General features: G+C 35.1%; 1 protein-coding gene across 1 annotated transcript in view; it reads right to left on the minus strand.

Moving 5' to 3' along the window:
* The window catches only part of BAZ1A (bromodomain adjacent to zinc finger domain 1A), a 98,319-nt gene that overhangs the window by 43,927 nt on the left and 40,532 nt on the right, over positions 1 to 13,860 (minus strand). Inside the window, exons 6-9 of the mRNA XM_081227221.1 lie at positions 7,907 to 7,994; positions 3,757 to 3,891; positions 2,861 to 2,957; positions 1,899 to 2,065 (exon numbers count right to left, since the gene is read on the minus strand). Of these exons, the coding sequence (XP_081083347.1) occupies positions 1,899 to 2,065; positions 2,861 to 2,957; positions 3,757 to 3,891; positions 7,907 to 7,994 (487 nt within the window). The remainder of the gene's footprint in view (positions 1 to 1,898; positions 2,066 to 2,860; positions 2,958 to 3,756; positions 3,892 to 7,906; positions 7,995 to 13,860) is intronic.

Genomic DNA, 13,860 nt, shown 5'->3' on the forward strand with positions numbered 1-13,860 from the left:
AAGAAATTTATAAGGCAGCATCAGCATCAGCTCAGAACTAGTAAGAAATACAATTACTTGAGCCCTACCTAGACCTATTGAACCATGAACTCTGGGGTTGGGACCCAGCAACTGATGTTTTAATAAGCACTTCTGGTGATTCTGATGCACACTGAAGTGTTAAAACCACTGATGAAAACAATGCCTGCCTGACAGAACTGCTACAAAGACGAAAAATGTTCAATACATAGCAGCTCCTGGATAAATATTAATTCAATCCAACCCTGTCTATAGCAGCTCTCCCTCTACTTTAAATCAATTAGATCTTAACTAAAGAGATAAGAAGTTATTAGAGTACCTAAAATAAAACCTCCCCTTATATTTGTAATACATCTGTTTTCAAGATTCATTTAAACCTGACTAACTGCCTAGAGACACACAGAGGGGACAGTATACAATTGGTGAACTTTTCGCTCACTTGGTCTTTTGAAACCCTTACTTCTTGTTTCTGGTATTTGAAACTGCAAGATAAATACTGACCCTAAAAAGTCTCTAATAAAGCAAAATGTAAACAAAATATTTTATTATAATTATTTCCAATAAATATATGTTAATGTATGTAATAATATATATGTTTAATATATGTTAATATTCTTTCTTTGAAATTTAGTATCACTGAAAGTAAACAGATATACACTTATCAAATTTAACATGAAACAACTAGTTACAGAACTTATTAACTGTGCTTCCAGCGGTCTGCTGAAATAAGCTCCCCCTCCCCCCAAATAATTCTTGCAGGATGTAATGAGATGGGTATTTTCATTCACTGTTGCTAAGTGAATATACATAAGTACATCTGGCAAACAAATACCTATGTCCACCATGTACAGAAAGTTTTTAAAATGTTCTTACCCTTGACCTATTATTTCAGTTCTACAAATTTATCCAGAGACACAATCCAAAAAGAGGAAAGACTTTTGTTCATAAATTTGAACAAAGTATCGTTATTTATGAGCAAAAATTTTTAAACGTTTACCTATATCTATTTGATTAATGATTATATGCAGTCACTAAAAATTCCACCTTACTTATTTAGTTTATTTAATACCATGATGATGTTTATAATGTTAAACAAAAAATATATATACAAAATTATAAATACTGGATCTTATTCTTTAAGGCCCAGAATGAAGACTAGAAATAAATTAATCAAAGTATTAATGCTATCTCTAAATGTTACCATTTAGATTACAAGTGTTTTTTTTTCCTTGTTTTCTACATTTTTCTGGAGTAAACATGTATCAGACACTCCCTACTCCCACCCAAGGGGCTATATGAAATAATTCAAGAAAACACATGCAATTTAAATGAGCACAATGTGTAACACCTAGGCTACTTGTGAATATCCCAGGAAACCAATGACAATGACTGACTTTAGAAGAAACCAGCTATAGAATTCTCTAAGGAATATCCACCGCTGAAGATTATAATCAAAGATTTGCTGAAATACCTATTATCACAGATACCTTATTCTTTAAGGAGAATAAGAACACTGCACTAATTCTTATTAATCATGCATTTTACTGTACTTTTCTAAGGATGTATTTTACTTTTGAAAGTTTTACATATATTGTCTTCCCTAAATATGGAAGTCTAAATAATGAAGAAAATCAACTTTAGAATTGTACTTTAGAAGAGGCTTTGAGGTGTAAAGGCGTGCATATATGTTGAACCTTAAATCATTCATTAAATCTTCCACAGCAAAAGAGAGATAAACAAGTACTGTTTATCAGTGCTCTATGCACAACTATAAATGTAAATGAAAGTGATAAAAGCATTTGAAAAATTAACCATGAATTTAAATATATAAAGTACTATTAACTATCTGTGGAGGGCTTAACTAATATACTTGAGTATACCTTTTCTCTTTCTATTTTAAGCCTCTCTTTTTCTTCTTTCTTCTTCAGTCTCTCTTCTTCAACAATTTTCTTCAATTCTTCCTTCTTTTTCTCTTTATCTTCCTTTTCTTTTTTCTTTGCCTCTAGGGCATCTGCTTTTTCTCTTTTTAGTTTAGCCTTTTCAAAAGCTGTGGAGAAGGTCAAACTTAGAAAGGTACACAGACATAAAATAACACATTTTTTTAATGTAACAGAAGAATCCCTGAACTATCTTAAGGTTAAATGAGATCAAGAGAGACTCCCAGGGGTTGTAAATTCCTGGAGGGAGTCAGCAAGTGATTAAAATGGGAAGAGCAAGTTGGCTGTGTTTAAGACAAACTACTGCGTGGGACAAACATATATACCTGCCTTTGAAAGCCCTGCTATTCAAAGTGTGGTCCTAAGACCAGCAGCAAGGTATCACCTTGTTGCAAATGCAGAATCTCTTCTCCCACCCAGGCCTACTAATTTAGAATCTTCATTTTAGTAAGATTTGTAAGTGATTCCTGTGTACAGTCACATTTGGGAAGCAATGTTTTATAAGGCTGTAGAAATCAAACAAAAATGGCCCAAAACAGTTTGAAAGCCCTAGAAACTGCCAAGTTGTGCTTAATCTAGCATTAGGTCAGTTTAACAGGGCATATGTTATACCCTGAAATACTGTTTTAAGAGATAAACAGAGGTCTCATTTAGTAAAGAAATTAATTATAATCTGAGGGAAAAAACTATGCTTAAGAAAAACAAAAACAGAAATATGCCATTTTAGAAACACCCCCTGCCTGGGCACAGAGAAATATTCTTTCCTATAACTAACAGTTTTTGGGGAGAAAAAAGGTGTTAAGAAGGCAGACAACAAATGAAGGTGAAGGAATTGGAGAACTAACATTTATTAAGCCTGTTTTGTTTGCCAAGATCTTTGGTATATCCTTTACATTAAAACTCACCCAGTGACTTCATTTCTTGTTTCAAAAGTTTGTCTCTTTCTTTAGTAGCTCTGTTCCTATAACCTGCAACAGTCTGTTTATTAGCAATGCTGTCCTCCTAAAAAAAAAAAAAACAACAAAAACACAGAAAACTAAAGTTGTAGAACCACTGAAGTTGTAAACTGATGGTCTGCTTTGTTCTTACAGTAAAAATAAAAAACAAAAAATTCAATTATACTTTATACTAAGGTTTAATTCTAAAGTATAACTGAACATTTATTAACTCTAATCATAGTAACATACAGAATATGAGTTAATCCTATAGTTCTACAAATGAGTACAAAAACCTCCCAGGAAAACCAGTAATATATAAGAGGAGCCTTAAAAATATGCATTAGAAAAACAAACAAACAAAAATCTTCCAGGGTACTTTATAAACTAGATGGTGTTGATGTCAAATAAGAAAGAGACAGAGAAAAGACATGTCAGAGACATTTTTGTAGCCAATATTAAACATGTCAAAAGTTTATTTTTACTTTATTTCTTGGGAGATTAAGGTCTCTAGCCTGCTTAATTGTGATATCATTATCTCATATCTTTTAAATGATCTTTACATTTCAATTCCATAATTTATTCCCTGTATTTCATTCTGCTTTACATTTTAGTGATTGCTTATAGGCTTGCTTCCACTTCAGTATAAAATCCCTGTGGCATGAGAATCATGTCTAATTCACACTTGAAACTTCTACAAGCCTCACTGCTAAGCAGTTATTAACATACAGTACCCACCTTTTTTGTGTGTGAAGGAATGTGTTCCTTCTTACAGGCTACAGAGGTGAAGGGAGCCAAATCCCACTCTTAATTTTAGTTAGTTTTATTAAGAACTACAATGTAGTTTTTATCTATTCTCTACTTACCTGACTAACAGATACTCGTTTGGGAGGTCTCCCTCTTCTTCTGTTAGCCAGACTGAAGATAAATGTGGGTGGATCATCAGGGAAAAAATAAGAAAAATCTTGTTCTGCTATTTTATATGTTGAAAGAGATGATGCCTTCATTAAAAAAAGACACAGGGTACAATAATAACACATTAGTAAACCATATATAGATAAGCTCTAACATGTCATATGATTACTGTTAAAGACCAGGTCAAAACCATTAGAATTTTATGTGTATTATGCAGTAACATATATTTTATTTCTTGATCCTTTAAAAAACTATATAATTAATCAGATTTACCATAAAGAAAACAACAATTCAAAGGATTGCTTCACCATAAAGTACTCAAGAATGCTTCAACAGTTTCCTGAATTCTAAAACTATCTCAAAATTACATTTATACAATAATCGTTTTTGTTTGCTTTTGACTAATTTTGTATGAGATTTTCTGTGTAAATAATCCATATATTTAATATTAAAAAATCCACTGTATTAAACCAATACATTTTTAGCCATTTCTAACTGCTGAACATTTAGATTCCCCCCCTCAGTTTGGAGTGATAACTTAGATACTTTATGTATCAAATTTTAAAGTTGGTCTGGATAAAAGCAGAAATATTGATCAATTCCTATAAAGTTTCAACTCAAAATTTAAGTTTGGAGAAGCCAACCTCATCTTTACCATGAGTGGTGTGGTTCTAGGATAATTTGCTAAAATCAAGAGTTTCTCTCCTTCTACTTCATATTTGGAACTTGTTCACCTTTCATCCATGTCCAACTCTAAACTTCTTCTTTTTAAAAAATATTTATTTATTTAATAGGCTGCATCAGGTCTTAGGTGTGGCACGCGGGATCTTCGGTGTGGCATGCAGAATCTTTAGTTGCGGTGCGCAGGCTCCAGAGTGCGGGCTCCCTAGTTGTGGCGTGTGGGCTCTAGAGTGTGCAGGCTTAGTTGCCCTGTGGCATGTGGGATCTTAGTTCCCTGACCAGGGATCGAACCTGCGTCCCCTGCATTGGAAGGTGGATTCTTTTTTTTTTTTTTAATAAATAAATAAATAAATAAATAAATAAATAAACTTATTTTTTGCTGCATTGGGTCTTCGTTGCTGCACGCGGGCTTTCTCTAGTTGCGGCAAGTGGGGGCTACTCTTCGTTGCAGTGAGTGGGTTTCTCATTGCGGTTGCCTCTCTTGCTGCAGAGCACGGGCTCTAGGTGCGTGGGCTTCAGTAGTTGTGGTGCACAGGCTTAGTTGCTCCGTGGCATGTAGGATCTTCCCGGACCAGGGCTCAAACCCATGTTCCCTGAATTGGCAGGCGGATTCTTAACCACTGCACCACCAGGGAAGTGGAAGGTGGATTCTTAACCACTGAACAACCAGGGAAGTCCCTAAACGTCTTATTTTTGATTAAGCAATTCTGAAGATTACTTCTGGTCTAACGGCCAAGATCATCACTCTTTCTTTCTCTCCAAAAAAAAAAAAAATGCCATTTACAGAAATACAGAAAATGTGATGATACAAAATTTTAAGTTATTAACAAAATAGGAATGCTTCTACTTGGAATTCAATTTTCTATATAATATTTTTACTTTTGGTAGAATGTAGCTTTTAACACCTAAAAGTCAATCAGTTCTGGCCATCAGAGTAAATCTAGAGTCCATTAAGATTTTACATTAAAGTAAATTCCATTAAGATGGCTGTCTACTATCCCACTTAAATAACCCGTGAATGTAGAGAACTGCCCTTTAAGTATGAATGGGTGGTTTCTTCTCAAATACATACCCAAAAGAGGTCAAAATAGGTTTTAATATATTAATTGCCAAGGTGTCCTCATTCACACACACAACACACACAATAAACAAAAATACCACATCTTTGTGTTCTTGCAGGTACTCGTAACAACAGTCTACACTCACACACAGGGTATCAAACTTTGTTGTTGTTATTTACTTATTTATTTATTTATTTGGCTGCATCAGGTCTTAGTTGTGCCATGCAGAATCTTTCATTGTGGTGCACAGGCTCTCTAGTTGTGGCTCATGGACTCCAGAGCACACAGGCTCAGTAGTTGTGGCACACGGGCTTAAGTTGCCCCACGGCATGTGGGATCTTAGTTCCCCGACCAGGGATAGCACCCGCGTCCCCTGCATTGGAAGATGGATTCTTTACCACCGGACCACCAGGGAAGTCCCCAGACTTTGTTGTTTTGAGGGTGTGTGTGCGTGTGTGCAAGTATACTAGAATATCCACTAACCATCTTTCATTATACTCTAAGAGAAAAATGTTTACTGTCACCTTAACTTTCAATATTTATTAAGTAAAGTTGAATTTCTTTTCATGTTTACTGACTTTGTTTTCGTTGGTGAATAACTGCTGATGTCCTTCGACATTTTTTCCCTAATTAGGTTGTTTTTGTTCACTGATGTGTAAGAGATCTTAGAAAGTTAGGTGAATTAGCCAACTGGCTATTTATGATACACATATGCAACTATTCATATATTCACTGACTGCCTATCAAGTGTCAGGCACTGTTCTAGCCACTTATCACAAGTATCTAAATCAACTTTTTGCAAGCATCATTCTACATGGCTACCTGTTCAATACTATATAGACAGAATGCTTAAATTATGTTCTCTTATCAAAGACAAATATTTTAAAAATTATCTTTCAGGTGATTCTATCTTATGTGTTTTCAAGTTTTAATACTTCATCCACTGTGAAGTTTGATCATGTCTGTCTATTGTTCTAATGGGGTGCTTATGTTTTATAATTGATTTGAGCTCCTCACTGTATTCACTGAAAGTATTTTTCTTCCAGCACTTGCCCTTGAAATATATTCATGACATTTTTAAACCTACATAAGTTTATATTGTCAAATCAGTCTCATCTTTGGTACTTCTTTTCTACTGCTCCTTCTAAGTACTTCAGCATAAATAACATTAAGAGTTATCTCACGTCCTGTTTTTTTTTGGAGTTAGACCCAACTTTATTTTTTCAAAGAGTTAACCAAGGGTCCCAGTTCTATTTATTAAATAATCTATCTTGGTCTCTAGATTTGAAATGCTACTTTTCACATAGAGTAAATTCATCTATTCTTTTACTTCATATCTTTTCTTTTGATATAACATTTACATATGATGAAATGCACAAATCTTAAGCACACAGTAGCTGATTTTTGACACATGCATACATCTCTCTAACCCATTCTTTTGCTTTTTTACTTAGTGTCTCTCTCCCAGTATGAGTTAAATATTTCTTATTTAAAAAATCAGTTTTAGTTTCACCATTTAACTTTTTATTTAGTATACAATGTGAGGTTTCTAAACTTGATTTTTTCCCCCTGAATGGTTATGAATAAAATATAATCTATCTGCTTAGTATTGGTCTCTGAGATTCTTTTTATTACATATATATTGTTTTCCTATCTAGTAGGATCTATTTTAGCACTGTTCTTTGAATCTGTTTTTGTGAGCCAGTACTACACTATTAGAAAGCACTAGTTGCCCTACACGCATAACTTTTTTTTTTAGCCACGTGGCTTGCGGGATCTTAGTTCCCCAACCGGGGATTGAATCCACGCTCCATGAAGTGGAAAGGTGGAGTCCTAACCACTGGACCACCAGGGAATTCTCCCCATAACTTATTTTTCTCCAAGTTTTCCCTCTATTCTCATCTGTCTTGGTTGATCTTTTTTTTTCCCGGTACGCGGGCCTCTCACTGTTGTGGCCTCTCCCGTTGTGGAGCACAGGCTCTGGACCTGCAGGCTCAGCGGCCATGGCTCATGGGCCCAGCCTCTCCGCCGCATGTGGGATCTTCCCAGACCGGGGCACGAACCCGTGTCCCCTGCATCGGCAGGCAGACTCTCAACCACTGCGCCACCAGGGAAGCCCTGGTTGATCGTTTTTATACAAGGAAAAAAGTGGAAGTACCTGACCCACTTAGCAATTCTAGCAATTGCAAAAAACAGTATTTAATCCAATGAAAATTACTAAAACTAGCTCCAGATAAAAAGAGAGCTATTTTCAACCAAATTTGGAGTAACATTTCTGCAATGTTACAACTTTATAACACCGCTCATTTTTCTCTTTTTTCCCCTTCTTTCCAACAAATAATATCACTGTTCTGATTACCTTAATTTTAATGATTCCATCTTGTGGTTCACAGTGTTGCTTCAGAAAAAGCTTTAGTTTATCACGAGAAAATAGGTGTTTTCTCCGGCTACAAGGGGAAAAGGAGGAGAAAGAAGAAAGTGTTAGTATAAAAGAATTCAATCTGAACTCCATCATCTCTTTTGAATGCATAACCTCAATTTCAAGCCTAGGAAAAGAAGAAAATTTCATTTTCCAATAGTAGTTATGTAGAAGTTACGAGAAACTTCATATAGAAGTATTTATGTAGAATGTTATAAAATCAGCCTGAGTGGATCTACCATAAAAGTTCATTACAAAAACAGCATATGGGGCTTCCCTGGTGGCGCAGTGGTTGAGAATCTGCCTGCCAATGCAGGGGACACGGGTTCGAGCCCTGGTCTGGGAAGATCCCACATGCCACGGAGCAACTGGGCCCATGAGCCACAACTACTAAGCCTGCGCATCTGCAGCCTGTGCTCTGCAACAAGAGAGGCCGCGACAGTGAGAGGCCTGTGCACTGCGATGAAGAGTGGCCCCCGCTCACCACAACTAGAGAAAGCCCTTGCGCAGAAACGAAGACCCAACACAGCCAAAAATAAATAAATAAATAAATAAATAAATAAAAAAACCCTTTCCTTCCCCCACCCACTGCCATAGCACTTTGACCTTTAAAAAAAAAAAAAAAACAGCATGTGCATTTGTTGCTTAGGAACCACTTAGAAATCAAATAAACCTCAAGGAAAATATACCACAGAGTAAACCAAATTTTATAAAATTAGATGATCATTCCTACAAGTATCACCGTTAAAATTCTTAACATAATTAAAATTCGTAGACTACCAGATATTATCACATAATACTATGTAAATCAACATTCAAAAGGATATTGTGAATAGAACTGAACATGGGTTTTTATCAAATTCTAAAATATTCTGTATTTAAACATCACATGGCAGCCAACAAATTCATGGGATTAAAATTAAAGAGAGTTAGAGCTATTATGATTCTAAAAATACACTATTTTTCATTTTCCCTTGCTCCCAAATTAAAAAACAGCACCACCACCACACACAGAGCAGAACAAAAAAATAACACACAAGTATTTCTGGAAAGGTTCTGGAAAGAAAGCAAATGTTTCAACTGAATTTAAAGTATTCCTTTCAAGAAAAAACCAAGTTAAAAGCTTCTATGAGTAAACAAACAAATAGGAGTTTTTAAGTAGTAGCCCTCCCCCAAATATATATTCTTTTCCTAAACTACAGGAAGGACTATACAAATAAAAGGATCTGAAAAAGGATCCCAGCACCATACAGTATCTGAGAAGGTAATTATGTTTTGACTATTGACTAAATATACTAGTCCTCAAGAAATGTATTGTCCTACCTGGCACGTATTAGCCATATATTTTTTTTAAGACTTTTTTGATGTGGACCGTTTTTAAAGTCTTTACTGAATTTGTTACTATATTGCTTCTGTTTTATATTTTTGGTTTTTTGGCCAAGAGGCTTGTGGGATCTTAGCTCCTGGACCAGGGATTGAACCCACACCCCCTGCATTGGAAGGTGAAGTTTTAACCGCTGGACCACCAGGGAAAGCCCCTGTTTTTTTTTTTTTTAATAAATGAAATTAAAATTAAAACTTCAGTTCCTCACTATTACTAGCCACATTTCCACCATACTGGACAGCACACATATAACCTTTCTATCACTGCAGAAAGTTCTACTTGTCAGAGCTACTCTATCATATCAAGTCTTCCTTACAGGAATATTAACATCTCTTTATTATAGGAACAGTATTATCTCTTTTTTTTGCATCAAAAACTCAAATACTTCCTCTTTTCCATATTATGTGAAGCATATTCTAGACATCATATTATTTCATCTGTAAGTTTTTCAGTATGTATCTTTAAAAGAGAGTAGCTCTTTAAAAAACATAACCACCAAAGCATTTTGTAAAATATTATAAATTAGTAACAATAATTCCTTAATATCATCAAATGTCCTTTCAATGTTCAGATTTAGTTGTTTTGCTTCATTTGCAGTTAGTATATTTGAATCAAGATCCAAATAAGGTCTGCATATTATGATGGGTTGATCTGTCTCTGAAGGTTCCCCTCTACCTCTTTTTTTTTTTTAACGTTTTTATTGGGGTATAATTGCTTTACAATGGTGTGTTAGTTTCTGCTTTATAACAAAGTGAATCAGTTATATATATACATATATCCTCATATCTCTTCCCTCTTGTGTCTCCCTCCCTCCCACCCTCCCTACCCCACCCTTCTAGCTGGTCACAAAGCACCAAGCTGATCTCCCTGTGCTATGCGACTGCTTCCCACTAGCTACCTATTTTACATTTGGTAGTGTATATATGGCCATATATACACTACCACTCTCTCACTTTGTCCCAGCTTACTCTTCCCCCTCACCGTGTCCTCAAGTCCATTCTCTAGTAGGTCTGCGTCTTTATTCCAGTGTTGCCCCTAGGTTCTTCATGACCATTTTTTTTTCTTTTAGATTCCATATATATGTGTTAGCATACGGTGTTTGTTTTTCTCTTTCTGACTTACTTCACTCTGTATGACAGACTCTAGGTCCATCCACCTTGCTACAAATAACTCAATTTCTTTTCTTTTTATGGCTGAGTAATATTCCATAGTATATATGTGCCACATCTTTATCCATTCATCTGTCGATGGACACTTAGGTTGCTTCCATGTCCTGGCTATTGTAAATAGAGCTGCAATGAACATTGTGGTACATGACTCTTTTTGAATTATGGTTTTCTCAGGGTATATGCCCAGTAGTGGGATTGCTGGGTCATATGGTGGTTCTATTTTTAGTTTTTTAAGGAAGCTCCATACTGTTCTCCATAGTGGCTGTATCAATTTACATTCCTACCAACAGTGCAAGAGGGTTCCCTTTTCTCCCTACCCTCTCCAGCATTTATTATTTGTAGATTTTTTGATGATGGCCTTTCTGACTGGTGTGAGATGATATCTCATTGTAGTTTTGACTTGCATTTCTCTAACGATTAATGATGTTGAGCATTCTTTCATGTGTTTGTTGGCAATCTGTATATCTTCTTTGGAGAAATGTCTATATAGGTCTTCTGCCCATTTTTGGATTTGGTTGTTTGTTTTTTTGATATTGAGCTGCATGAGCTGCTTGTAAATTCTGGAAATTAATCCTTTGTCAGTTGCTTCATTTGAAAATATTTTCTCCCATTCTGAGGCTTGTCTTTTCATCTTGTTTACAGTTTCCTTTGCTGTGCAAAAGCTTTTAAGTTTCATTAGGTCCCATTTGTTTATTTTTGTTTTTACTTCCATTTTTCTAGGAGGTGGGTCAAAAAGGGTCTTGCTGTGATTTATGTCATGGAGTGTTCTGCCTATGTTTTCCTCCAAGGGTTTGATAGTGTCTGGCCTTACATTAGGTATTTAATCCATTTTGAGTTTATTTTTGTGTATGGTGTTAGGGAGTGTTCTAATTTCATTCTTTTCCATGTAGCTGTCCAGTTTTCCCAGCACCACTTATTGAAGAGGCTGTCTTTTCTCCATTGTATATCCTTGCCTCCTTTATCAAAGATAAGGTGACCTTATGTGCATGGGTTTATCTCTGGGTTTTCTATCCTGTTCCGTTGATCTATATTTCTGTTTTTGTGCCAGTACCATACTGTCTTGATTACTGTAGCTTTGTAGTATAGTCTGAAGTCCGGGAGCCTGATTCCTCCAGCTCCATTTTTCTTTCTCAAGATTGCTTTGGCTATTCAGGGTCTTTTGTGTTTCCATACAAATTGTGAAATTTTTTGTTCTAGTTCTGTGAAAAATGCCATTGGTAGTTTGATAGGGATTGCATTGAATTTGTAGATTGCTTTGGGTAGTATAGTCATTTTCACAATGTTGATTCTTCCAATCCTAGAACATGGTCTATCTCTCCATCTATTTGTATCATCTTTAATTTCTTTCATCAGTGTCTTATAATTTTCTGCATACAGGTCTTTTGTCTCCTTAGGTAGGTTTATTTCTAGGTATTTTATTCTTTTTGTTGCAATGGTAAATGGGAGTGCTTTCTTAATTTCATTTTCAGATTTTTCATCATTAGTGTGTAGGAATACAAGAGATTTCTGTGCATGAATTTTGTATCCTGCTACTTTACCAAATTCACTGGTTAGCTCTAGTAGTTTTCTGGTAGCATCTTTAGGATTCTCTATGTATAGTATAATGTCATCTGTGAACAGTGACGGCTTTACTTCTTCTTTTCTGATTTGGATTCCTTTTATTTCTTTTTCTTCTCTGACTGCTGTGGCTAAAACTTCCAAAACTATGTTGAATAATAGTGGTGAGAGTGGGCAACCTTGTCTTGTTCCTGATCTTAGTGGAAATGGTTTCAGTTTTTCACCATTGAGGACGATGTTGCCTGTGGGTTTGTCATATATGGCCTTTATTACGTTGTGGTAAGTTCCCTCTATGCCTACTTTCTGGAGGGTTTTTTTTCATAAATGGGTGTTGAATTTTGTTGAAAGCTTTCTCTGCATCTATTGAGATGATCATATGGTTTTTCTCCTTCGATTTGTTAATATGGTGTATCACATTGATTGATTTGCATATACTGAAGAATCCTTGCATTCCTGGGATAAACCCCACTTGATCATGGTGTATGATCCTTTTAATGTGCTGTTGGATTCTGTTTGCTAGTATTTTGTTGAGTTTTGCATCTATGGAACAGTATTATCTTTTGGTGCTAACAAAGAGCTTCAAGTCATTTAAGTCTTCTATTATCAAGTATAACTTTCCACCTTATAATTCTTTGCATCACCAATTAAGAAGAAAATGAGTTAATACAACTGTAATCAAGATCTAGCAGAATTATATTTACAGTATAAGTCAAAAAGTAAATAGAAAAGTGAAAAATATTAAACAGGGAATTACATTACATAAAAAACATATCTTGAACTAAAACCAAAAAAAAAAAGGAAAAAGCTCAACAATGAATAAGCAAAACATTGGTTGTCTCAACTATGCTATTCATTAGCCCATAAACTGAATAAATTTAAAAGTTTGAATAATTCATGAGCATTATCTTGGAAATGCTATTTTTCAATATACAGTAAAGTGGAGAATGCTCCAGAGATCTTACATTAATGATAGGCCCCCCAAACAAACAAAAAACTGCACAGACCCATACAGTTTATAGAAAGTAATATACCTGACTCAGGATCCACTCAATATTTATAATATTGTTATCACTTTTCTTTGGACTCATGAGTATATGGGGGGGGAGCAAGAGGGATGAGAGAATAAGTAAAATTATTTTAACATAAAACAAAATGCAAGACTGATTCCTAGGTGGCAAGTTGATAGTTGGCTGACGATGTCAACTACTTACTTTCAGGTGACTAAGAGACTAACCTCAACAGGCAACAACAGGGATTTTCCTAAAATATATCAATGTAACCTAGAACCAGTTCTTTTAAATATTAACCATTCAGTACCTCTCTTTCTCTTTTTATTTTTTTATTTTTTAAATTTTATTGAAGTATAGTTGATTTACAACATTGTATTAATTTCTGCTGTACAGCAAAGTGATTTGGTTATACATATATATATATATTCTTTTTCATATTCTTTTCCATTATGGTTTACCACAGGATATTGAATATAGTTCCCTGTGCTATACAGTAGGACCTTGTTGTTTATCCATTCTATACATAATAGATGTATAGAATGCAAAGCATCTACTTATCCCAAACTCCCAATCCATCCCTCCCCCATCCCCCTCCCCCTTTGCAACCACAAGTCTGTTCTCTATGTCTGAGTCTTTTTGTTTTGTAGACAAGTTCATTTGTGTCATATTTTAGATTCCACATATAAGAGATATCACATGATATTTGTCTTTCTCTGTCTGACAATTCACTTAGTATGATAATTTCTAGGTCCATCCATGTTGCTGCAAATGGCA

Source organism: Mesoplodon bidens (genome assembly GCF_964165515.1).
Source record: "Mesoplodon bidens genome assembly, chromosome: 3".
NCBI lineage: Eukaryota > Metazoa > Chordata > Mammalia > Artiodactyla > Ziphiidae > Mesoplodon > Mesoplodon bidens.